This window comes from Salvelinus alpinus, chromosome 20, assembly GCF_045679555.1.
Source record: "Salvelinus alpinus chromosome 20, SLU_Salpinus.1, whole genome shotgun sequence".
Lineage (NCBI taxonomy): Eukaryota > Metazoa > Chordata > Actinopteri > Salmoniformes > Salmonidae > Salvelinus > Salvelinus alpinus.
The window spans coordinates 36364279-36390092 of record NC_092105.1 but is presented as its reverse complement, the minus strand read 5'-3'; the positions used below and the strand labels follow the sequence as shown (position 1 = coordinate 36390092).

General features: G+C 42.0%; 1 protein-coding gene across 5 annotated transcripts in view; it reads left to right on the top strand.

Moving 5' to 3' along the window:
* LOC139546769 (methyl-CpG-binding domain protein 5-like) overlaps positions 1 to 25791 on the top strand; it is a 52798-nt gene extending 27007 nt beyond the window's left edge. For 2 of the 5 annotated variants that reach the window (XM_071355533.1, XM_071355532.1), the window contains exons 2-10: positions 8002 to 8711; positions 10205 to 10307; positions 10495 to 10669; positions 11350 to 13587; positions 19106 to 19380; positions 20273 to 21319; positions 22507 to 22583; positions 22695 to 22770; positions 22923 to 25791. In XM_071355533.1, coding sequence (XP_071211634.1) covers positions 8605 to 8711; positions 10205 to 10307; positions 10495 to 10669; positions 11350 to 13587; positions 19106 to 19380; positions 20273 to 21319; positions 22507 to 22583; positions 22695 to 22770; positions 22923 to 22985 — 4161 coding nt within the window. In that variant the 5' untranslated portion in view covers positions 8002 to 8604 and the 3' untranslated portion in view covers positions 22986 to 25791. Of the gene's footprint in view, positions 1 to 8001; positions 8712 to 10204; positions 10308 to 10494; positions 10670 to 11349; positions 13588 to 19105; positions 19381 to 20272; positions 21320 to 22506; positions 22584 to 22694; positions 22771 to 22922 lie in introns of those variants that run through there. The other 3 variants (XM_071355534.1, XM_071355535.1, XM_071355536.1) reach the window with 3 other exon arrangements.
* The last annotated feature ends 23 nt before the right edge of the window (positions 25792 to 25814 follow it).

Here is a 25814-nt window from a genome sequence, read left to right as displayed (position 1 = left end):
TACCAGGCAGTAATGCAATCAGTCAGGATGCTCTCGAATTTGCAGCTGTAGAACCTTTTGAGGATCTCAGGACCCATGCCAAATCTTTTTAGTTTCCTGAGGAGGAATAGGCTTTGTCGTGCCCTCTTCACGACTATCTTGGTGTGTTTGGACCATTCTAGTTTGTTGGTGATGTGGACACCAAGGAACTGAAGCTCTCAACATGCTCCACTACAGCCCCGTCGATGAGAATGGGGGCGTGCTCGGTCCTCCCTTTCCTGTTGTCCACAATCATCTCCTTAGTCTTGGTTACGTTCAGGGATAAGTTGTTATTCTGGCACCACCCGACCATGTCTCTGAGCTCCTCCCTATAGGCTGTCTCGTCGTTGTGTCGTCTGCAAACTTAATGATGGCGTTGGAGTCGTGCCTGGCCATGCAGTCGTGGGTGAACAGGGAGTACAGGAGGGAACTGAGCACGCACCCCTGAGGAGCTCCAGTGTTGAGGATCAGCGTGGCAGATGTGTTGCTACCTACCCTCACCACCTGGGGGCGGCCCATCAGGAATTCCAGGATCCAGTTGCAGAGGGATGTGTTTAGTCCCAGGATCCTTAGGTTAGTGATGAGCTTTGAGGGTACTATGGTGTTGAACGCTGAGCTGTAGTCAATGAATAGCATTCTCACATAAGTGTTCCTTTTGTCCAGGTGTGAAAGGGCAATGTGGAGTGCAATAAAGATTGCATCATCTGTGGATCTGTTTGGGCGGTATGCAAATTGGAGTGGGTCTAGGGTTTCTGGGATAATGGTGTTGATGTGAGCCATTACCAACCTTTCAAAGCACTTCACAGGGTCCTTTGCTGTTGGTCTGGGATTGATTTGCACTTTTCGCACCAAAGTACGTTCATCTCTAGGAGACAGAACACGTCTCCTTCCGGAGAGGTATGACGGCTGCGTGGTACCATGGTGTTTATACTTGCGTACTATTGTCTGTACAGATGAACGTGGTACCTTCATGCGTTTGGAAATTGCTCCCAAGAATGAACCAGACTTGTGGAGGTCTACAATTTTTTTTTCTGAGGTTTTGGCTGATTTCTTTTGATTTTCCCATGCTGTCAAGCAAAGAGGCTATGAGTTTGAAGGTAGGCCTTGAAAAACATCCACAGGTACCCCTCCAATTGACTCAAAAGATGTCAATTCGCCTATCAGAAGCTTCTAAAGCCATGACATCTTTTTCTGGAATTTTCCAAGCTGTTTAAAGGCACAGTCAACTTCTGACCCACTGGAATTGTGATATAGTGAAATAATCGGTCTATAAACAATTACTTGTGTCATGCACAAAGTAATGTCCTAACCGACTTGCCAAAACTGTAGTTTGTTAACAAGAAATTGTTGAGTGTTTGAAAAACCTAACCAAAGTGTACTTAAACTTCTGACTTCAAGTGTGTCTGTCTGGCTCTGTCTGTCTCTGTCTATCTAAAACTTACAGAAGGCAAATGTGACCCACCGCCTCGATTCGGTCTTATGTAGCAAAATTTGAAGTTGTCTTTTTTACATTGGATAAAAGTAGAGACTCGGATCTACAAAATGGTATCATACACTGCAGTTGAGGAATAATGGGAAAGTAATTCTGCTTTTAAAGTTGACAAACTTGTAACTCCTTTTTAGAATTTGGCCCTTGAATGTTTTGGTACACCTACTGGAGAGCTCTTTGTCAACACCTATTCAGCATCGTTCAAACCCGCTTAAGCCTTAGCCCCACCCATCTCTTTACAATAAAGAAAAACTCCAGGTAAAATTACACTTTATCTAGCCCTTGGCCTATATCCTAATCTGACTTTGAAAGTGTTCTGGTAGAAATATTGTATCAATATTTTTAAGTTATTATATGATGCTTACCCAGACACAAAATTGATGGGTCATGTGAAAGAAATGCTAAGTGGATGGGTCACTATTGTCTAGACAATTACACATGTTCATGAAATACAATAGATGGCCATCATCACCCCCAGACACACCTGGCTAACTTGATGAGTCATGTAATCATGTAATTGTCTTCCTTAGTGGAGTCTTTTGTTTATACATACATTATGGCTTTTAATTAACCATAATCTCAACCCATAGCTACGGTACAAACGGATTGCCATAGCTAGCCACTGCAAGAAATGCTGGAGTATGCAGGTTGCTAAAGCTAACCAACTAGGTTCAATGTTAGCTAGCTAGCTAACAGTAAGCTATAACTAGCCATGCAAATTGCTTTTGGAGATACTAATATTATTACTACACAGATCATACACGTAATGCTAGTTAGCGAGCCATTAAGCTAATGTTCGCTAGCTACAACATTTGAAACGTATAATATCTGAAAACGTAGTTACACTTACCTGTATACATGGATGAAAGCTTCACGGCAGCGTGTCTTTTCTGTTTGGTTTGTAGCTAGCTACAGCTTTTTTGGCCCATTGTTGTGTCAAGTCACTCCGGGTTCACACTGACCATCACAACTTTTTCCCACTTAAATTTAGGCAACATTGACAAAGCATAGGCAGCAATGTTGTTGAGAGCAGTAGCAACACTTTTGCAGATCCATGGCTAACCTTATATCTTTCTAAAAATAAAAATAAAATAAAAATACACATACTGAGCAGCTCATGTTATAGGCAGAAGTGTGATACATGGCAGCAATCCAAACTCCTCTCTTGGCATGTCCAGCCCATCCATTATGTCAGCCAATCATGGCTAACGGGAAGGTTCCTGTCTTTTTTCTGTGGTTAAACCAACTAGGCTCATAATTTAACAATTGTATTCGTATTTACAGATGGGATACACGTTTGTTAATAAGGCACATGAAAGTTCACATGTTCCGGAAGGCATTTCTGCCAAAAAAAACACATTTTGAAAAGCAAAAAAAACAAACATGTTATGCCTCTTGTAAGGTAGTGGCATGCGACATACGCCTAGCTTCTTGAAACGGGTCACAAACTAAATATTTCAACAAAACGAAATATAAAGACATTAGTTGGCAGGGGTCTTCAATATTATTATGTTTTGATTTATTTCTAATGCCTTAAGACTTTCTGCTAAATGTTTTCTAAGACCACCTTTTCCTTCAGTTTGACAAGAAATCCAAAGCCTTTGATTATTCCTATTTTTTAGGATGGGAAAATGGTTAATTTAATTAATTTGACTCCAAATTTGATGTGCTCCTATGACATTCACATGTTAGTGCTCATGGGGTTTTTGACATGCCCAGCTGCTAGCTTATTAATGTACCTGCTCATGATTTAAGTATGCTCTGTTGCCATTTTTTTGGCCAGTTATCGTGGTCTTTGCTCTAACCTACTGTGAATGTGTCTCATTGTATAGTTGATGAATTGGTACCTTTCCTTTGTATATACAGTGCATTCGTAAAGTATTCAGACTCCTTGACTTTTTTCACATTTTGTTACATTACAGCATTATCCTAAAATTGAATTTTTCTCATCAATCTACACAACATCCCATTATGACAAATCAAAAATAGTTTTTTTTAGAAAGGTTAACCCTCACCCCAGTCTGAGGTCCTGAGCGCTCTGGAGCAGGTTTTCATTAAGGATCTCTCTGTGCTTTGCTCTGTTCATCTTTGCCTCGACCCTGACTAGTCTCTCAGTCCCTGCCACTGAAAAATATACCTACAGCTTGATGCTGCCACCACCATGCTTCACCGTAGGGATGGTGCCAGGTTTCCTCCAGACGTGACACTTGGCATTCAGGCTAAAGACTTCAGTCTTGGTTTCATCAGACCAGAGAAACTTGTTACTCATGGTCTGAGAGTCTTTAGGTGCCTTTTGGCAATCTACAAGTGGGCTGTCATGTGCCTTTTACTGAGGAGTGGCTTCCGTGTGGCCACTCTAGCGTAAAGGGCTGATTTGGTGGAGTGCTGCATAAATGGTTGTCCTTCTGGAAGGTTCTCCCATCTCCACAGAGGAACTCTGGAGCTCTGTCAGTGACCATCGGGTTCTTGGTCACCTGCCTGACCAAGGCCCTTATCCCCCGATTGCTCATTTTGGCCAAGCGGCCAGCTCTAGGAAAGTCTTGGTGGTTCCAAACTTCTTCCATTTAAGAACGATTAAGGCCACTTTTTGTACCCTTCCCCAGATCTGTTCCTTCAACACAATCCTGTCTCGGAGCTCTACGGACAATTCCTTCGACCTCATGGCTTGGTTTTGAATTGACTTGACCACAGATGGACTCCCAAGTTGTAGAAACATCTCAAGGTTGATCAATGGAAACCGAATGCACCTGAGTTCAAATTCGAGTCTCAGCAAAGGGTCTGAATACTGATCTAAATAAGGTATTTCAGTTTTTATATATTTGCAAAAAAATTCTAAAAACCTGTTTTTGCATTGTCATTGTGGGGTATTGTCTGATGAAGAAAATGTATTTAATATATTTTAGAATAAGGCTGTAATGTAGCAAAATGTGGAAAAAGTCAAGGGGTCTGAATACCTTCCCGAATGCACTGTAGTGTTTTTTTGTTTGTTTGTTTGGTATTGTGTGTTGTCCTGTTCACTGTTGCAATGTTATGCCATTTGGCCTGGTCGTTATTCCAAATGAGAATTGGTTATCAATTTACTTATCTGGTTAAATAAAGGTGAAATACATTTTTTTAAATGTATGAAATAACATAAGTCTAATGGTTAGCGCGTTGGGCCAGTAACTGAAAGGTTGCTGGATCGAATCCCCGAGCTGACAAGGTAAAAATCTGTCTTTCTGCCTCTGAGCAAGGCAGTTAACCCACTGTTCCCCTGGCGCTGAAGACGTGGATGTCGATTATGGCAGCCCCCTGCATGCACCTCTCTGATTCAGAGGGGTTGGGTTAAATGCGGAAGACACATTTCAGTTGAATGCATTCAGTTGTACAACTGACTAGGTATCCCCCTTTCCCTAATGCTAGAGTTTTATGTAGCCTACATTAGGCCTCTGCTAAACCTTGGGAAATGTTTTAATGAATTCTACTGGTGAATTCTAAAACTGTTTCCCTTGAGGTAAACCGTGTGTACTAGACTAACTTCTTTCCCCTCTGACTGTGGCCTTGAAAGCCTTCCAACCTCATACTTATCACAGACAGACTACTAATGTCCAGTAACGCGTCAGGCTGTCAGGTAAATGTATCTGGCATGTGCCAGCAATGGATTTCCACCTTCTGTTTTTATAATCATGTGTCATTTGAGTCTGTCATTGTAAACATTGAAGCAGATTTCTGATTAGGCAGAGTATTTCTGCTTTCCATTCAGTTATTCAGGGAATATTTTTGGCTAAGCTCTCAATGGTTATTAAGGCTTCATTACATTTTGTTCTACTATACTTGGTCAACCGTTTTCTCATCTGGCATGGAATTGGATTGTTTGTTCACAATATCACAGGTAGAGATACTGTGTCTCTGAAACTATACACTGCCAAAATATTTGGAGCTGTTGAATCTACCACTGAGCCCTCCCACACCCCCCTTTGGGACTGCTACCTTGCATCCAAGACAGACTGGCCTATTTTTCAACTCGCTCTTTTTCCCTCCAAGCTATGGAGCAGTGGTGGAACACTAGAGAGCTATGCACTCTTTTGCGGGTGATTTATCATGTGGGAGGGAGTAGTAAGCCCATCAGGCTCCAAAAATGTGCCTTTTTTGTTTTCAGGCACACATACTATGTAGGGTAAAACATGGTATAGCCTCAAATTACACAAACATTCAATATTATTTCCATACTTGTGATTATGTTGACATTGTGCAGGTTTCAGTCAACTATGAAAATAAAGGATGGCACAGTGTGTCTAGGCTAGCAATCAGATCTGAATATTAGCCTTTGCTTTTCTCGGTTTGTCCTCTTCAGACATCCCAAGGGTGACTGACTGTGCCACAGTTCTGACCAACACTGCTCTCATACATAGAGCAATTCTATATGGATGTGTTATGTGAGTGCTGTACTCTGATTTAATACCAAGGCATTTGGTATTGGTATCTAGGCGAAGGAAGGAGCCCTAGCCTTAATTCCAAGCGTTTTCTGTGCACGCTTGGCTGTGTGGATGAGTCATCCGTCACAGGAAGTGCACAGCGAGTGTGATTCACACTCTGTAATGCAATACCAGAATGCTGATGTTTATTTCGCCCCAGAGTTACGGATAAGTTGTCGGTATGACAGGCCAGGCGGCGAAAACCGAGCACTCCACAGTCCAGCAGACACAAAGGGCTATCGAGTGTTTCAGCCCCTGGGCAGCCCATTGTCACCCTTACTCTTTCAGCAAGGGAATTCACAATGTCTTTTTGGCCCAAGGTTTCTGATGGTTATGAGAGATATGAGACCGATTTGACCATTCATATGACAGTATCGCAAGTATCCTGTTGAAATTAGACAATAAAAAATATTAAAAATGTAATACTATGCCCTCCAAATCCACCCACCTACAAATGGCTGTGGTAGACAGAAAACTAATAAAGAATGCACAGCCCCCCTGTATATTACCGTCTTGTTGCCACTGGTGATCTCATCATAAGGTATTGACCCGTGGAGGGCTTGATTAAAAAGGGGGACGGGATGGGAGGAGGTAGTCACCACGGCAAAGTGCCTGTCTAAGTATGAGTAAGCCCTATAGCGGTATTCAGTGACATCAGTGCCTGAAACGATGGCATCCATTATGATTTTGTAACCATTCACTCAGCATATACCCTAATACAGCTACCACTACAGTACTACTAAAACCCTACAGTACTTCAAATAGCGTGTAAATTTGCATACAGATCCACGTGTACACCGCCCATCCCACCTAGCTCAGGGCCCTGGGTCTGAACTCCCTGTGCAACCGGGTCCTAGACTTCCTGACGGGCCGACCCCAGGGGGTGAGGGTAGGCAGCAACACCTCCGCCATGCTTATCCCCACAGGGGTGTGTGCTCAGGTGCTCCTGCACTCCCTGTTCACCTATGACTGCGTGGCTATGCACAACTCCAACTCAATCATCACGTTTGCTGATGACCCGACAGTGGTAGGCCTAATTAACAACAACGACGAGACAGCCTACAGGGAGGAGGTTAGAGCCCTGGCGGAGACCGAAGAGGGAGCACGCCCTTATGCACATCGACGGGCCACAGTGGAGAGGGTCAAAAGCTTCAAGTTCCTTGGCGTACACATCACTGAGGACCTGAAATGGTCCCACCACACCGATTAAAAAAATAAATAATAATAATACAAATGTTTTAAATATATTGTTGAACATAATATATTCTACGGACATATCAAAGTTCCAGAGTGGGATCTCTGATAGTTTTAAAGTTATGGCCCATTTTATACAGATAAATTGGCATAGTAGGCAATGTAACCAACCACAGCCCTCCTTTGCACATCCTGCAAATCACCAGCAGAGGGCAACTATTTTGAATCCATTTTCCCATTCACTCTGTTGACAATGCTTACAAATTGGATCATAATTCTAAAAGTAGCAGAGATCCCACTCTGGAACTTTGATATGCCTATAGAATATATTATGTTTAACAATATATATTTTTTAAATCTACATCTAAAATGTTGAATTTTATTATATTCATAAATGAGTTATTATGAAAGTTATTGAAGTTTAAAATATTACTGTTTAATCTGTAGGTGCTACAAAGTAAACATCGAGCTGTAAAGCTTTATATGACACCAAAACAATTGACTTTGTAGCACCTAGAGATTAAACACCATGGAGTTTTTAAAGGAGGTCCGGGTAAGGCCAAAATCCAATAAATATCCCAACTTTGAGTAATTATTTCCCAGTTATGCTATTAGATACAAATGTCAAAAATATGTCAACAATCCTTCCAAAGGACGACTCATTCTATGGATTACATTTTGTGAAAATCCTGGGTTTCATGAGGGATCACTCCTGTCTTGTGTGGGATATATTTAGGAATATTCTTCTCAATAAGATCAATACTCCTTTTGTTATGTAGGATAGTTATATATTCCCAAAAGTGTTTGTAGTCAATTTGATTGTGTTACTTTTGACTTGTTTTTCAGGTTGGAATATATGGGACAGTGTCTGCTCTTATCCGTTATCAACTCTGGGATGATGTCATGCTGGCGGATCCTGCAACTATGAGTTCTAAGGTCGCAGCAGCTGCAGTTAGTGTCAGCCAGAACTCACGTCATCATATCATGACCAGATCCATCCAGATTTGTCCAATAGCAGATTCTGTGAACTGAAAGTGAAACGTCTCCATTGGTCTGCATTGGTCTGTGAGAGAGGTAGCTTGGGCAACTCTACTTCAAGTTCCCTCAGACCACTCATCCCAATGTCCCCAGGTCCCCCCACCACTACCATGGCCTCCTCACAAAGACATTGATGAAAATGGGGTTTTAAACATGTCGACAATAAACAGGATGGGGACGAAGGGCCTCAAAAGTCTGGTTCCACAGTGAACCTGTCCACGGAAGAGGCAGGCGACGGTGTGATTGGCAGTTGGCAGTTCCATCAGCGAAGCTGTTGTAGCTCATCCTCTCCTGGTTGGTCAGTTTACTCCTGAGAGACCCCAGGATGACGCACACTAGTCTGAGCTCTCTGACAAAGTTGTGATATCTCACATCGCAAGGGTGTAGTTGTGCGGACCTAAGGAGTGGACAATGAACAGAACAAAGGAGGGGCTGTGTGCTGAGGGGAAGCCGCCCCCGGCTGAAGTCCCTATAGGTTGGCAGCGCAGAATCACCCACAGCGGGGTTGTCTACATAAGGTAAGACCTGCTCTACCTCTATTTAAACTAGCCTGTGGTCTCTCGTCTCCCCAATCGGAACTTAAGGTAATGAACTCTTTCCTTCTACAGTACCAATTTCTAATATTCACCCAATTGTCTTCTGCTCAATTTTTCATGTAACTTACCATTTGATATGGTGTGTTTATTGATTAAAAAAAATATATAAAGGGGTGCGGCAATAGCAGGAACAGTGGCATCTAGAGGGCAAAACCTGGTACTTTCACACTAATTTATGGGGGGGGCAAGCGACTTATATGGCATATTTCTCTGAACAGTGGGGGGAAAAAACATCACCAAGCTCACTATGAATAGATTACATAGTATGAATAAACAGTACTCCAAGCCGCAGCTTCATACTACTTGTTAAACATAGAGAACTGATACTGTACACTGGCCGTTGGGGTGGGCTTGGTATGGGGTTTGGGGGGTCCATGGGTAGCTTTTGTCCATTAATTTGGAATCCTCACGTCTTAATCTTTGTTAAGAAGAGGTTCGGTCCAAATCGGATGATTGGTACTATGTTTATTGAGTAGTTTACGAATCCAACAAATTGAAATGGGCAATTTGGCTGCAATCAATTAACTTAATTTTTCAGGGATAAAATTATCTTTCAACAAAATAATGTTGCAGGAATGCTTATCTTATCTGTTTCTAACTACAGAAACAATTTCAGATGAATCTGGGATGGTGGGTGACAATCCTCTTTCTTGTGCTTTTTGAGGTGGAACGACTTGTCATATCTGTCTTTTACCCTAATAAGGCTGACCATTAATGCTGTAGTCCATGACCTTTATTGAAAGGCAGACAAAAGTCACTTCTATCCATTTTCTGTCCATGGGGTTGAAGGGAAGTGTTTCAACACCAGAGCTAATCAAGCATAACACCTTCCAGAGAGTCTAATATTACCTCCCTCCCTCTTCATATGAAGTATATTCCCTCTCTGGTGGGCAGATCTGGGCTACATGGCCTTGAGCAGAAGAATGTTTGAGATCAGTGACTGTCTCATACAGAGAAAATTGTCCTCTGAAAAACTATGAAATGCTGTCGGGAGCCATGTTTTATGGCACCATAATTCCACCCACCAGCTGCTTTTCTCTCCCTTAATTTCATTGAGTTTGAAATTAATGTGTTTTTTTTACTTTCGAACCAAGCCTTTTAAGCTGATGGCACTTGTCATTATAAAGGTGAGCTGTTTTCATGGTATTGTGTTCCTCCTATGTTTTGGGAGATTAGCTTTTTTGCTGTGACTGACTACTTTATCCAGGTCATTTGATATAATTGAATGTGTATGGTTTTGTCCGAAATGGTACCTTATTCCCCCCCGTATAGCGCACTACTTTTATCCAGAACCACTATAGGCCTACTGTGGGAATAGGGGGGCATTTCAGATGCAAACTGTCTTTTTTATTTAGCTATGGTTGTTCTATGCTGTTACATTGGTCACTCACAATCTCTCCTCTTCCACATTCCAGTCCCAGTGGCTTAGTCCTAGCCTGTCTGGAGCAGGTGAAGAGCTACCTGCTGACTGATGGCACCTGTAAGTGTGGCCTGGAGTGTCCTCTCATCATTCATAAGGTGAGCAAGCCTGAATGTGGGGCCACTCCTGGTAGATGGGTCATTAAGTTCAAAGGAAAATGCACTACACACACTACTGAACACTAACAGACTTCTTACTGTAGCCAGGACTGGAGGAGAGAGGAAGTAACACGTGTATTGATAAGAGTAGGCACACACAGACGCTAACATCTTTCACTCCCCTCAGATATTCAACTTTGACACCGGGGCGGCTGTCAAGCAGAGGACTGCTGAGGATGCCAGAGCCGATGCGAATGTCACCAAGCTGTGTATCCACAAGAGGAAGGTCATCACCGTGGCAACCCTGCACAGGAGCATGGAGTCACCACACCCCGCTCTGGCCAGTCAGGGTGTTGGCACTGGTATGTGGAAGAAATATTGTCATTCTGAGATGCAAACTAGCTCCCTAGGAAAGATCCATCCATTTGTGTGACTTATGAGACATTGAACTTCATAATCAATCAATATCTGATCAAATTCTGAAATAGGCCTAAACACCAGTCCTTTATGATATTTAGCATAAGGGCGTCATTTGATGATGAAAGCCAATGTCACTTAATGGCTTTTACTCTCCAATCTGTGTCACTTGATATAATGACACGACAATCTGTGCATTCTCAGCAAGTTTTGTTCTGTTTTAACATATTGCCATATAGAAATTTTAAATGAAAGAGAATAACCTTATGACCTATTGAGACCAGCTCAGACAGAAATCATCTGCTCTGTGCAGTATTTTCACAGCAAAGGACTGCAGTGAATTGCTGCTCTATCAGCATGTTATAAAAAAGAAGCGAAAATGTGACGCTGTCTGAAGAACATGCATACACATATCATTTGGATTCAACTGTCTGCTTAGCTGCTGTTTTATGTTTGTTCTAAAGATCGGGTTTCTGTTGTCAATTCAGAACTGTTTTTGGTTTATTTGTTTTGGGATTTTCTGTAAGGTCTGAATTGACGATGCTGAATTAATTACATATAATTATCTCATCTGAGACGATAAAAGTAATTTCAAAGATTGATACAAGTTTACTTTGCTTTGCAGGCGCTGCAGCTATGGGTCCTTTGAGTCATCAAGCAATAAGGAACAATATGCACAATGGTCCACCCAACTCTGTGGCTCTTGATGGCAGGAATCCCAACAAGACAGGAATGTCAGTTTCTGGTCAACAGTACTATAACCATGAACTGGGTTCTCCCCCTCAGAGGGATCTGTACTTGGGGTACAGCAGGACAAGGCTGGGGGGCAGCGAACACAGTAGCCAACAACGGTCACCCTATCACAGCCGCCACCGTGTCCTGCTCAGCCCCTCCTCCTCCACCTCATGTTGCTCACAGCATTATGGTGATAGGGTTCCCTCCCCAAGGACTGAACCTCTGGGGAGTCCTGACCCCAATATGCTTGGTTTTCATGGAGCTTGCAGCCCAGGCTCTGTCCATATGAACGGTGATCGTTTTACCCGTCTCTCACCACCCAGTATCCTGCACCACGGCTCGCCTTCGGCCTCCCAGCCCTCGTGTGCCATGTCAGGAAGGACTAATGTACCAAATTCCCCTGCCGTCAATGCCAAAAGCCTCAATATGCAGAAGCCCTCCTGCAGCTTCCCCCACGACTTTCAACACAATCCCCAGCCTGCATGCCACCCACAGTCGCACTTTTCCCTGTCTCAGCTCCCTCCCTGCATCCTGCAAAAAAAGCAGGTGACCTCTGAGAAGGACCCTCTTGGTATCCTGGACCCAATTCCAAGCAATGCTCCTAGCCAGGGTCCCTTAGTGCCAAACATATCTGGCCTCCAACACAATGCCCAATCTCAGGTACCACCAATGAATGTAAACATCCCCCCTGCCAGTGTCCCTTTGCCCAGCAACCTGCCCTTGCCAACTGGGAAGTCTGGACCTGTTGGGCATGGCCATAGGGTCCAGCACCCCCCTACCCTGTCATCCGCCTCATCCTCACCTATCATGTCCTCAGCACATATGGCTGGGCCTGTCCTCGCCAAGGTGGAGTCACCCCACCGCTCACGTTGCTTATCCAGTTCTTCTGAACATGGTAGCTTCGCTCACCCCACGGGGCTCCAGGTTCCTTGTGGGGTTTCAAAGCCACTTCCCCGGTCTTCTCAGGCCTCATCGGGGTCCCCTCGACCTGCAATGCCACGAAGTTCTGCATATAAGATGGACAAACTCCATCACTTGAACGATACCCCCAACCAACTGCCAGGGGGGATGAACATTGGTCTAAGCAGGCATCCCAACTCCATGTACCGTCCAGCTCCCGGATCTGATAGTATCCTTCAAAAGAATCACTCGGTAGGTATGCCCCTTAACCAGATGTTAGATCAGCAGAATCCTGCTTCCTTCCCAGCAAGTAGTCTACTTTCAGCAGCAGCGAAAGCACAGCTAGTAAATCAAAACAAACATACCGACAGCACATTGGATGCAAACGCAGAGGCTCGCAGTGGCAGCAGTTTGGGACACCCAGGGCTAGTTGGTGGAGGCAGAGGTCGGAACCTAGATGGACACAGCACTTTAAACCAGAGATATCTACCTAATCCTGGGCCGTTGGCGAGCGAATTTCAAAGCGGAAGAGCAGCACTAAGAGACAAACTCATGGGTATGGTTCAGCAGAGAGAGGCAAATCGCAAGCGCAAACTGTCCAGTGATGGCAGCAGTGGTGGCATCAACAATGACAGGGCTTTCGACGTGCTCAAGCATCCGATGGGTGGCTCTGGATCTAGTTCATCTAGCTTTCCAGAGACATTGAGGAGAATGTTGCAGCAGGGTTGTTTGCCCCCAAACACCTCCATGGCCCAGCTACTCCAGTCCATGAGCCACCAAAGTGCCCACAATGGGCCAAGCCACGTGGGCCAAAGCCCGCCCAGATCTGGCAAATCTCCCTTCTTGGAGGAAGCTTTGCCTCAGATGTCGACTTTGCAGCAGAGCTTGCAGGGGCATCATATCCAGGGCAGAGCGAAGATCCGTGGCTTCCAGAACATGAACAGTGAAGGTCAGATTTCAGGCCAGGATCTAAACATGGAGCAGTTCAACAGGCCAATAAACCAAATGCAGGACCCCGCCTTAACTGGAAACTTTGAGGTGTTGGGTTACAATGGTGGACAACATGCAGCCATGGGGTCGATGCAGGGAAACCCAAACCCTCACCAACAGCAGCAGTTTGGACTTTATCAGAAACCATCCCAGGCGCAAGGCAACCCCCAAATCAGAGGCAGGGCAGGATTGCCTCCCATGATGTCCAATGGCGGGGTCCAAGCCCTCTCTGAGTCAGGTAAGCAGCTGTTTCTCCTTGATTTTGTTGACTATTGTCTTCTTATCCTAGGTGTAGCAAAATCATAGATTTATATTATGTTTTATGTCAATAGTCTCTATTTATATACATTTGTGTGATAAAGCAAGGGCTGCAATGTGTGTTGTGCCCCTTTGTGGCGAACATTGGTAGTTTTTGTCTATTGAAAATAATTGGATATAGCCTACTTTATTACAATGATCCATCTAGATGTTTGGGGCAAAAAAAAACATTGTGAATTAGGCTACTACCTTATGAATATGGCCATCTTTTTGCATAGAACTATTTATCCTTGTCATTAAATTCAGTCTCATGTTGTTGCCGTCTTTGTCACTTGCGCTCTTTAAGTATCTTTTATCAAAGTGCTGACAGCAAAACATTTTCTGCTGCACAGCCAAATGAAAGTGAGCTATTTAAAGCCAGCGTGCAAGACCTCTTTAAAGGCAAAAATGTTTTACAAACAGGCAGACAAAAATGTTCAGATATGTTTTTCTACTTGTTTCTCACATCAGACCTTATTTTTCCTGCTTTTTTGTTCTTGTTCTAATTTATTTAACCCATTTTCAGCTGAACTTAGTCATATTCTCAAACAATGATTTAACTTAAAGCATCAGACACACCAAGGATACTGGTGTGTTGTCACCCCTGGATAAGCCTCGTTAAAAGGCTTGTCCGATTTCAAAAAAGCTTTTTTCGGCGAAAGCAGAACATATCATTATGTTAGGTCAGCAACTAGTCACAGAAAGCATACAGCGATTTTCCAACCAAAGAGAGGAGTCACAAAAAGCAGAAATATTGATAAAATGAATCACTAACCTTTGATATTCTTCATCAGATGACACTCCCGGGACAACATGTTACACAATACATGTATGTTTTGTTCGATCAAGTTCATATTTATATCTAAAAACCTCAGTTTACATTTGGCTTTGCATCCAAAACATCCCGTGAATTTGCACAGAGCCACGTCAAATTACAGAAATACTCATAATAAACATTGATAAAAGATACAAGTGTTATTCACAGATTTAAAGATATACTTCTCCTTAATGCAACCGCTGTGTCAGATTTCAAAAAAACTTTACGGAAAAAGCAAACCATGCAATAATCACGCTCAGAGACCAACACAACCCAAGAAGATATCCGCCATGTTGGAGTCAACATAAGTCAGAAATAGCATTCTAAATATTCACTTACCTTCGATGATCTTCGTCAGAATGCACTCCCAGGAATCCCAGTTCCATAATAAATGTTTGATTTGTTTCATAAAGTCCATTTATGTCCAAATTCCTCCTTGTTGTTCGCGCGTTCAGTACACAATCTAAACTCACGACGCGCGGGCAGGTCCAGGCAAAAGTTCAGACGAAAAGTCATATTACAGTCCATAGAAACATGTCAAACGATGTATAGAATCAATCTTTAGGATGTTTTTAACATAAATCTTCAATAATGTTCCAACCGGAGAATTCCTTTGTCTTCAGAAAACCAATGGAACAGAGCTCGCTCTCACGTGAACGAGTGTCACGAGCTCAAGGCATTCTGGCAGACCTCTGACTCATTCCCCTATCATTCGGCCCCACTTCACAGTAGAAGCATCAAACAAGGTTCTAAAGACTGTTGACATCTAGTGGAAGCCTTAGGAAGTGCAACATGACCCATATCCCACTGTATCTTCAATAGGGAATGAGTTGAAAAACGACCAACCTCAGATTTCCCACTTCCTGGTTGGATTTTTTTCTCAGGTTTTGCCTGCCATATGAGTTCTGTTATACTCAGACATCATTCAAACAGTTTTAGAAACTTCTGAGTGTTTTCTATCCAAATCTACTAATAATATGCATATATTAGCAACTGGGACTGAGTAGCAGGCAGTTTACTCTGGGCACGCTTTTCATCCAAATGTGAAAATGCTGCCCCCTATCTATAACAAGTTAAGCGATGTTTGGCTTGTGTGTGCTGTAGATAGCGAATGTTAGCTAATAAGAAAGTTGTGCTAATGTTGCTAGCTAGCTAGAATTTGTATTAAACCCTTGTTGATACTAGCCAGATGGGCACAACTAGATAACCAGTGTAGTTAGCAACATCATTAAATAGCAAGGGATTCATTTTTGAATAAAGCAACTGCCTGTTAGCTGCCGAGAGTCCGCGCAGTACGTAAACTCACTCACTTTTGTATATCGCCTTGGTCCGTACAATTGACCTTATTTTAGCGCCCCATAAACGTAATGCTTCCAGATCAACTGTAATATCAGTACCGTTGCAAAGCACAATTTCTCCCCTTTCCAACAAAATTAATGACATGACCTCCAAGCTGCCCATTTGTGCATAATTCAAGAAGGCAATGAGCTCCGTCGGGTCTTTTAAAAAATGGCGGGTGGGGAAGCGAAACTAATGCATGGTAGTGAGAAGGAGAGGAGATGTGTGGGAAAACGTATTTTTTTTTCACTCGATCTGTCCAACTTATCACCTTATCGCCTCTAAAATGTAAATAAAACACTATAAAGAGTTTATATAATGTGTCATTACATACCTATTTGAAGGTTTGTGTCTAATTTTTTCCCGGGATTTTAGGGCGGTGCTAAAGTGATCTTCAGAAGTAAACAGCGGCTTTGAGAGTCATGATCGCTTACAGTGATGACGCAAAAAATGACTTGGTATCCCCCCTTATCCCCGTCACTGTCCATTTCTTGTTTTTAAACTGTACGTTACGGCATGACACGTCACGATGTAATGGAGGGTCAGTTTTCTTCTACTTTTCTCCAATACTATAGAGCCATTACCATGTCGATCAGCGCTTGAATAGAAACGTAGTTCACACCCCAGATTTTGAAGTCAACACAGTCGCTACAGTCCCATTAGTTTTCTTTGCAGCCTCGTTTGAATGTCGCGGTTGCGCACATTTGTATGGAATGGGGTGAGTTTACGTTAGCTAGCTAGCTATTTTGTGCTAATTTCCAAATGGTGATGCTAATCGTTTAGCTAACTTTAGTTTAGCTAGCAAGCGAACTGACATTGGTAGTATGCGGTAATGGTGAGTGAATTACAGTATTTATTAATATTGCTAGATTGCTAGATAGCTAGCTTGGTAAAGCATTTAGTGTTGTGTGCAATGTGCTGCACTTACCACCCCATTTGTTTCATATGAAGTGTGTGTGACTGCCTGGCTCATTTAGCAAGCTAACGTCTGCTAGCTAGCTAACTAATGAGCAAGTTCACATTTATCAGACCTAACAACAACAACAACAACAACAAAGTTCAAGCACAAAACTTATTAGCTCGATGTAAAAGATGTAGACTTGCTCTAGGAAAAAAAGGTGTATTATGCAGCTTTAATGTTTTAGTAAAAACAATATTGTTGAAAAGGGGTTGGATTACACTGGGAAAAGTGCCCTCTTGTGTAATATTGATTTAATTGCTGGGATGGTTTGCCCTTAATGGTTTTAGGTGGTTGGGAGGATGAGTGGGATATAAACTCTGCCACCAGATTAAAATACACAGAACAAAAGTATAAACGCAACATATAAAGTTTTATCCCATGTTTCAGGAGCTGAAATAAAAGATCCCAGAAAATGTCCATATGCACAAAAAGCTTATTTCTCTCAAATGTTGTGCACAAATTTGTTTACATCCCTGTTAGTGAGCATTTCTCCTTTGCCAAGATAATCCATCCACCTGACAGATGTGGCATATCAACAAGCTGATTAAACAGCATGATCATTACACAGATGTGGCAAGTTTTGAGGGAGTGTGTAATTGGCATGCTGACTGCAGGAATGTCCACCAGAGCTGTTGCCTGATAATTTAATGTTTATTTCTCTACCATAAGGTGACTCCAGTGTCATTTTAGAGAATTTTGCAGTACATCCAACCAGCCTCACAACCGCAGACGACGTGTATGGCGTTGTGTGGATGAGCGGTTTGCTGATGTTCACAACGCTGACAGAGTGCCCCATGGTGGCGGTGAGGTTATGGTATGGACAGGAATAAGCTACGGACAATGAACACAATTTGGATTTTATCGATGGCAATTTTTGAATGCACAGAAATACCGTGACGAGATCCTGAGGCCCATTTTATTTATTTTTTAAGTTATCTGTAACCAACAGATGCATATCTGTATTCCCAGCCGTGAAATCCATAGATTGGGGCCTAGTGAATTTATTTCAATTGACTGATTTCCTCATATGAACTGTATACTTATTGTCTCTGTCATTTTATTTTTGGGTGATAAGTAATATGCAACGGCTAGTCAGTATTTCCCCTGGGATTTCTTTCAGCATCGGTGGCAAGGGTAGCTAAATGAATCACTACATGTAGTGGCATTTAGTCTAGATACATTCTCTTAGCTCTAGTTTGATTATATGATGTTTAGTTGACTTCTGATGTACGCAATGGCTTGGGATTGTTGGGATTGCAGATAGCCGGCAGTAGCACAAGAAAAGGGAAATAATATATTTGAATTGGGACTCGTGAGCTCCACTCCACTTGAATGGAGCTTGCATTTCCTTTTGATATGTGCACTTATCGGGAGTCGAATGTATCTAGACAGCTGAACCTTTAGTGTAGGCTAATTACATTAGGTGGATCTTGTATTTTATGCACTTTCACAGTAATGTCAAAAAAGTCACTAGTGAGCTACCAGAAAGTAGGGAGCGCTTACCCTTGCAGTGAGAGCCACTCATCCATAAACATGGGATGCATTTCTGTTTCGATACAGGAGCTCCACACAAATGATCACATTCACTTCGTGTCCAAGCTCTGTGGATTCAGGAAATGTCCTCCGAAACCGTCAGTTAGCGGATCATGGTGGCTACTGGCTACTTTGTTGAGGTTTGTCAACCGTTTTTGTAAAATGAACCTTTATTTCAAAAGCATTAGAATCCTAATTTTGTCACTCACTGCTACTATTGGCTACTTCTCCTGTTCTACACCAAATCCCTTGCTGACGATGTTGAGGTAATGTATGGATATCCATCTATGGCTGGGCTTCTAGAAGTGTACATCCAAGATTTATATACTCATAGATTTGTCTTGATTTAAGAGTCAGGAGCTATATTTTGTCTGAAATACCTATAATTGGCAAGAAGTTTCAGTCTGTAGTCAGGGAAGCCCAACTGAACCACAGTTGACCACTTTGGTTTACATTTCAACAACATAGTCTTCTTTATTTTCTCACTTATCTTGTCTGTTTCATTTTACTGTCTTATTTGTTCAATCAAGTCCTCACAAATCAGGGGAAGTAAATGGGAGTAAACTTTTGGCTCAACTTTTTGTGTTTGTTACTTCCACACTATTCTCTCTTACTGTCCCTTTGGTTTGCTTATCTTTGAAAAAACTCAATTAGCTTGGAGTGATGTTGTCCTCATAATCAGATCTTCCTCTACTTCCGCTCCCTCACTTCACTCTTCATTCTCGCACCTTTCTCACGCCTCTTCTCGCTCTCTCCTTTCTCTCTCTCTCTCTCCTTTCTCTCTCTCTCTTTCTCTTTCTCTTTGTGCAGGTGAGGTCAGTAGTTCTCTGAGCTGTGAGCTGAGGCAGGCCCGAGAGGAGAGTCTTCAGTCTCTCATCAGGAACAGCCAGGCCCATACACTGCAACAACAGAGACAGCAACCACTTGTTCAGGGCCAACATCAGGGTCTGTCCCAGGGTCCGGGTAAGCACTCCATACAGGGCCAGCTGCAGCACAGATTCCAGTGCCAAGGCTCCCACCCTGATGCCCCTCGCCCTGATGATGCCTCCTCCAACCCCATGAACAGCCTCCTTCAGAGCTTCCAGGTCAGACATTCAGTTTTTTTCCAGTTCAAGCCCCAAAATAATTGTGGTGACTTTCTGTGTATTTGGATGTTTGTTTGGTAGTTTAGGGATGTTTATTGTTGATTTCCATTCAACATTTCTTGAATGACGCATGAAAAAAGTAACAATTGGGCTGACGGAAACATGAAATGCCAGTACAATTTAAAAAATGCCGACAGACAATTTGTTTGTTCGACATGGTGGGACATTTCAGAAAAATATATATAATGCGTGAAATGGCAGTGGAAATGTCTTGCGCAAATATTGATATAATAACCATTATATCGAAGTAAACTTGGAGTCACACAATGATATGTTGTGTGGTCCTCCCACTACGACTTGGGAAACCATGCAGTTTAGGCTACAGATTAAATTAATTATAATTAACTTCACAGGGTGGTGAATGTGCAAGATGATGAGCTTGATGTTCCTTTCCAATAAATATCGAGGATCATGTTCTGGTGACATGATGATCGATGCTTGGCTGCCGTTTGACAAATACAAATAATATTGCTCTTATCCATAATAATCTCATAATGTAGTTAGCCTACCCACAGTATCTGCGAGGTGTTGGCTACAAGCGCATGTGCCAACACCTCGCACATTTTGCTATATAACGTAACAGTTTTGTTGACAAAACCATCAGCACAGATGAAAATGCGATGGAAACCCATCTAACTTGTATTTTTCTTCTGGTGCATGGGAATTTAACAGCAAAAGTTTTTTTCCATGTGCACTATGTCATCACGCACAGCTTTTATCCGCAAAAAGTGTGTTTGATGGAAACATCCCTTGCATGAAAATATGTCGCAAATTGGATGGAAACCTTGCTACTTTCAACATGTTTGAACCTCTCCCTCTCTTTTTGTTACAGGTGGATTTGCCTGAGACGATTCCACTGCCAAACAGAACTATGATGAGTCGACCGGGGATGATGTCCATGTCCCAACCCGGTGCCCCTTGTCTCCAGGAGGGTCATCAAGAATACCAGGCTGCCCAGGACCTTTCAGGTGGTGGGGGAGAAGTTATTGATACCATCCACAGGGCAGCGATGGGCACGGCCAGCAAGAGCACGTTTAATGTCATCACATCAACAGGTGCTAGCGGTACCTTCGCTGCTTCTGTTTTCGGCGAGCCTGTCGACCTCTCCCATGCGGCTAACTCTGTCATTCATGGCCCCCTTCGCTCATATCAGGAGCCAGTGCCAGAGCCCCGACACCAACCCAAGGTGGGTCGGCCACGCAAGAAGACACCTGACAGGAACAACAGCTTCTCCCCTGTTGCTATGGAAGCTCCTGCCAGATTCCACTCGCCGCGACACGGAGCCCAGAGAAGACAATGGGATGGGCAGGCGGAGGGCCAGGAGCAGGCTGGTCTGTGGCGTAATGACAAGCTCCTCCAACCGCTTTCCTTAGCCCAGAGCAGAAACGGCACCTACCCAGAGAGGCCCAAAAGTCAGGCCCAGGTGCACTTAGGCCCTCAGGATCAAACAACACTGCACTTCCCCAGTCACTTGTATGCCCATATGAACGGCAACGGTAGGGTCCTCACCTCGGGAAGACAACATTCCAGACACCCCGGCCTGTCCCCTGGTTCTTCCTCTGTCCCACCAGAGGGCCTTTTTACCAAGGATTACAGCCACTACAACGAACATCTGAACGGCCAACTCAATGGGAACCACTACAATGGGCATTACAATGGGCACCTGAACGGGAGCCTGAGCGGCGAGGAAGACCTGAGGCCTGGGGACTCTCCCTCCTCCAGTGAGGGGCTCCCGCTCCACCACAAGCCCAGAACTCCGGCCCACTACCCGGGAGATCTACTCTGGGGCCAGGGCAAAGGCTTCCCTCCATGGCCAGGCAAGATTGGGAGCGAGGGGCACATGTACTCCCCTGGGATGGTGAATGACATGCAGGGAAAGGTGAGCTTGTTGTGTACTCAGTGTTTTGTGTCATCAATTATGATTGGTCACATGACTACATCAGATAAAGAAGTGGAGGTCTCTGCCACAATTCCAGCCTCAGTTTCAACACAATTTTACATTAAACTTTTGCTGCTAGTACTACTGTACACATTACCGTTGCAGTTTTTTTTATGGCAAAATAATGCTTTGTATAAGAGGGGAGTTTTAAAATGTGTAGGCACCAGGCATGGCAAGTCCCTGAAAGATGATATATTCCTCACGAAGAGCATGAGAGGGAGGGAAGATTTCCCACGGTGTTCTGCATTAAAAAACACCCCAATTCTGCCCTGCGACACTGTCAAAAGCCTTTGAGACGCCAAGGAATTAACATCAGGGTAAAACAGCATAATGGGTTTGACACCTTCCCAGAGGTCATTCTACCACCATTTTCACCTGTCTGTCGATATCCATTGCTTGATTTTATTCACTGCCTACTGTGTTTTGTTCTTTTTTCTCTCAAGAGCTACTGTTCAGGAACTTCAATGTGGGAATCCTTGGGGGAATGTACTTTATTAAATTTTTCCTGGATTTACCCATATTATTTAGGCTAACATTTGGGCTAGGTGATATTTCAGTTTGGTTTCATGCCTAGTTTGACTGTGCAGATAATATGCAATAGTGGATGAATTTGCCATATCCATCCCTTTTACAAGCCTGTGTGGACAGCTATTTTAATGAATCTGACCCATTGTGTTCAGTAAATACAATTAAAAGCAGTTTGGAAGGATAGGACAAGATGCTGACTTTATTTTTTTATTAGAAAATGATTGAATGCTCTTTGTCTTACCTGGCGTTAAAGTAACTTGCAAGTTAGTCATTAGATAATAATGCTTTATTGAAGTTGAGTCATTATAATTATGAAATGTGAAATAAAGTTATTGGTTGCTTTGACCTGAGACATTCTGCAAACTCATTTAGAACTTATTTTCTGTGGACAGGGTAATGTGCTTTTGGTTTCACTTGGCTGTGTAATATGCCATTTTAGATTAGTCATTCGTGCATACATTTTACGTATGGGTGGTCCCTGGAATCAAACCCACTACCCTGGTGTTACAAGCGCCATGCACTACCAACAGGTGATCCTTTGGTAATGTTTTGGTTTCATTCCCCCGGTGTTTGGTAATGTTGTTTCTACTTGCCTTCAGGTAGAGTCAGAGAAGATCCAGAGGACACTAACAGAGGATCTGGACACACTACATAAAGCAAACAAGATAACTAGAAAGTAAATTACCCTAGATTAATATGCTATTATTCTTTATTCTGTCCCTGCACATTGTTTTTATCAGATTAAGGATGAGGATAAAGTAATACAAATATGTTCTCTTTCTTACAGTGGTCGAAAATGGAATAACCACCTAGAGGCTGCTATACAGGAGGCTATGTGTGAGCTGGATAAGATGACAGGCAATGTGAGTATTCCGATTTGGTTATTGTGTGTACTGTACACACCTCTTTAGAGATTACCTTTGGGTGCCCAAATGTGTGTGAGCCTCTCATTATGTCTACAGTCTATCTAAAGATGGTGTTCCAACCCCCCCCCCCCATTTCTTTGGTGCACCAGATATCACAGAGAGACAGACAAGTCAAGACCACTAAACCCAAGAGGAGGAAGATCTCCAGATGACAGTAAATGTGTGGACCCTTTGGTGTCCTGCTGGGTAGCGGTCCATCTAGCCAATGGGTCTTGTGTAGCCGATGTGGAATCGCTAGCCAGTGTGTGCAATAGTAGTGACCATTGTCTTCTCTTTTGCATCAGCTTGGTACTTAGTCCAACTGGATTAGTGCTACAATCAGTCAACCCTCCCACCTTGACCACCACCAAGACACTGACAGTGAAGAAAATACAAGAAAGGATGGAGGAACCTAGCTGCAAAATAATAGCTGTGATATATCCACAGCTAGCTTGTCCTTATGGAAAATGAGATTCTACATATAAGGAAATAGTTGGTCCAAATATTTCTGATGCATTTTAGATTATGCACATAGACAAAGGAAAACAGTACAACATTATTTTCAGTGGTTAATTGTATATAGTGTTCAGTTTTATCATTGATGAGTTGACTTAATGCTAATTTCTTATGTACATATCAATACAAAACTATATCTGGTTCTCCAATGTTTTTATTTTTCACAAAACGGTGAGGCCAGAAATTTCATTTTTCAAAAGAAAAGCAGCATAAAGGAATTTCTTCTACAGATCTATTGAAACATGCTGTTAAGCATTGAACAGCTGAAGGATTATAATGTTTAACTTCAACAGACACTATATTGTCATTTGCATGCAGCCAGTAAGGATGATCTTGTCCTGCTGGGAAGGCATACAATGTGAGTCCCAAGAAAAGGAAATTGGAAGACTTGAAGATAGACCCACAGTATATCCTTTATCTGAACATAGGACATGCAAATACTTTCTCTTTGTCTTACGTTTCCCTTTTCTTTGTTCTTGTTTTATCCATGTTATCCAAGAAAAGAAAAAGCCATCAAGGGAAGGAGTCTGAAATATGCCTCTAAGTTACATTATTTGTACTCCCAAAGTAAAATGTATTTTCTCTGAATATTTTTGATAAACAGATTTCCTGTGTTATATCTGCAAAATGACTTTGACAGTATGTGTTTGTTCATTTAAAAAAAAAAAAAGAGTTATTGTAAAGTATAGACTAATTTCTGTGGTATACAGTACATGCATTCTGAAATGAAGTATTCAATAGCAACAGTTGTAATATACGGTTCTGCCACTAGTGTTTAATCTACAATTATGTTCATATTTAAATGGTGCAAAAAGTATTAAGCTGTTTATTTTCTCTATCAAATCATGTAATTGAGCATTTCTCTGTGTTTTACCCTTGAATGTGTCATTTCAAGGGTCAAAATGCCTTAATAGTAAGGACTGCACATTTACAGGCCAGAAGAGATCAGTAGTATACTCATTGGTTTCCTTTGCTCTGCAAAACCATTTTAAACGACCCAAGAAAGTATGAGTGAACTTTGATCCGAGCCTTATATCCAATGCTACAATCCCCAGCTGCCAAAGCTATGCCGTATCACAAGTTAGGACTTTAAGTTTCTATTATTTATCTTTGTAATATTCTATTGAATTAGTGGCCTTCATTTTGTTAATTCTCATTGTTTTTTGCTTTTATACTTTATAATTTATTTATGAATCACATATTTATTTGTAGATATACATTGGTTACTTAGCAATAATACTAATGAGAGTTGTACGCTCTGAAAAGCCTTAGAGTATTATATATTTTTCTCTTAAAACAAATGAACAGCCTATATATGGATAAATATTCCATCAGTGGTTTATAAGTATACATTTATATATTTGTGTTTATTTATGAAGTGTACAATTTTGAACACTCAGTATGTCAGTATGTGCATATAGTGTTCTTTTTTTCTTACTTGTGTCAACACTGAGTATATACCCACGGCCTGAAGAAATTGTAAAATGTTCATTTTAAAAGAGTGAACTTCATTTTCTGTACTTAATACCCTGACTCAGGAGGGGCACCTTCTGATTTGATCAGTCGTCTTCTGATTTGATCAGTCGTCTTCTGATTTGATCAGTCGTCTTCTGATTTGATCAGTCTTGTGAAAATCTGAAATTGTAAAACTGACAAATGTACATGTTTGTCTAATTTTTATTATTTAACATACAATATCAAGTCATCTGTGTTCAATCCTAACAGAACAATCCGGCATCCTAAAATGTAATACTCGTTTTAACACTTGGTAACCTAGCTATGTCATCAACATTATATGCATTTTGTTTATAATTATATTGCACTCTTAATCCTAAAATTGGGGGTATATGAAGAGAGCCCACCCAGTAGTCCATGGACAAAGTAAATGTTTATTTATGTCTTCCATTTCAAACTTGTTGTCCATTGTAGTGATCTTGAGTGATTGTGTTTAATGGAATAAATGTTTTGCCCTCCTTATTGAAACAAAATATATTCTAATATTGTTTTTGAATGAGTTATTTATTGAATGTGGTTTAAAATGTCATTTTTATGCTCTTTATTTCAAAACATATGGTAAAAGCTGAGTGGCCCACGTTGTTTTTGATGGTTTTACAGTGGGAAAAGATTTTACATTTTTGTAAAGTATTTTAATTTTAAATGTGATATGCATTGTCAGTCAATTAGTAATGTAACAGTTACATAATTTAGCACCAACATCAAAGTATCTTTTGTACTTATAGTTTTCAGTACATCTTTCTGAATACATAACAGCTGTAGCAATTTCCTTTCCTGCTTCTCTAGCAGAAATGTTTTACATTTAGAAAAGTGTGCCTGAAATTACACGCAGTAAAAGGTGGTTATTATGCTTTGTTCAAAATCTTTTAATGGTGTTTGTTCGAAAGGGATTTACAAATGTGACAAAGTATTGCATTCATTTTGCAATAAAAAAAAGTATTCTATCAACTGTGGCTTACGTTGTTATATTG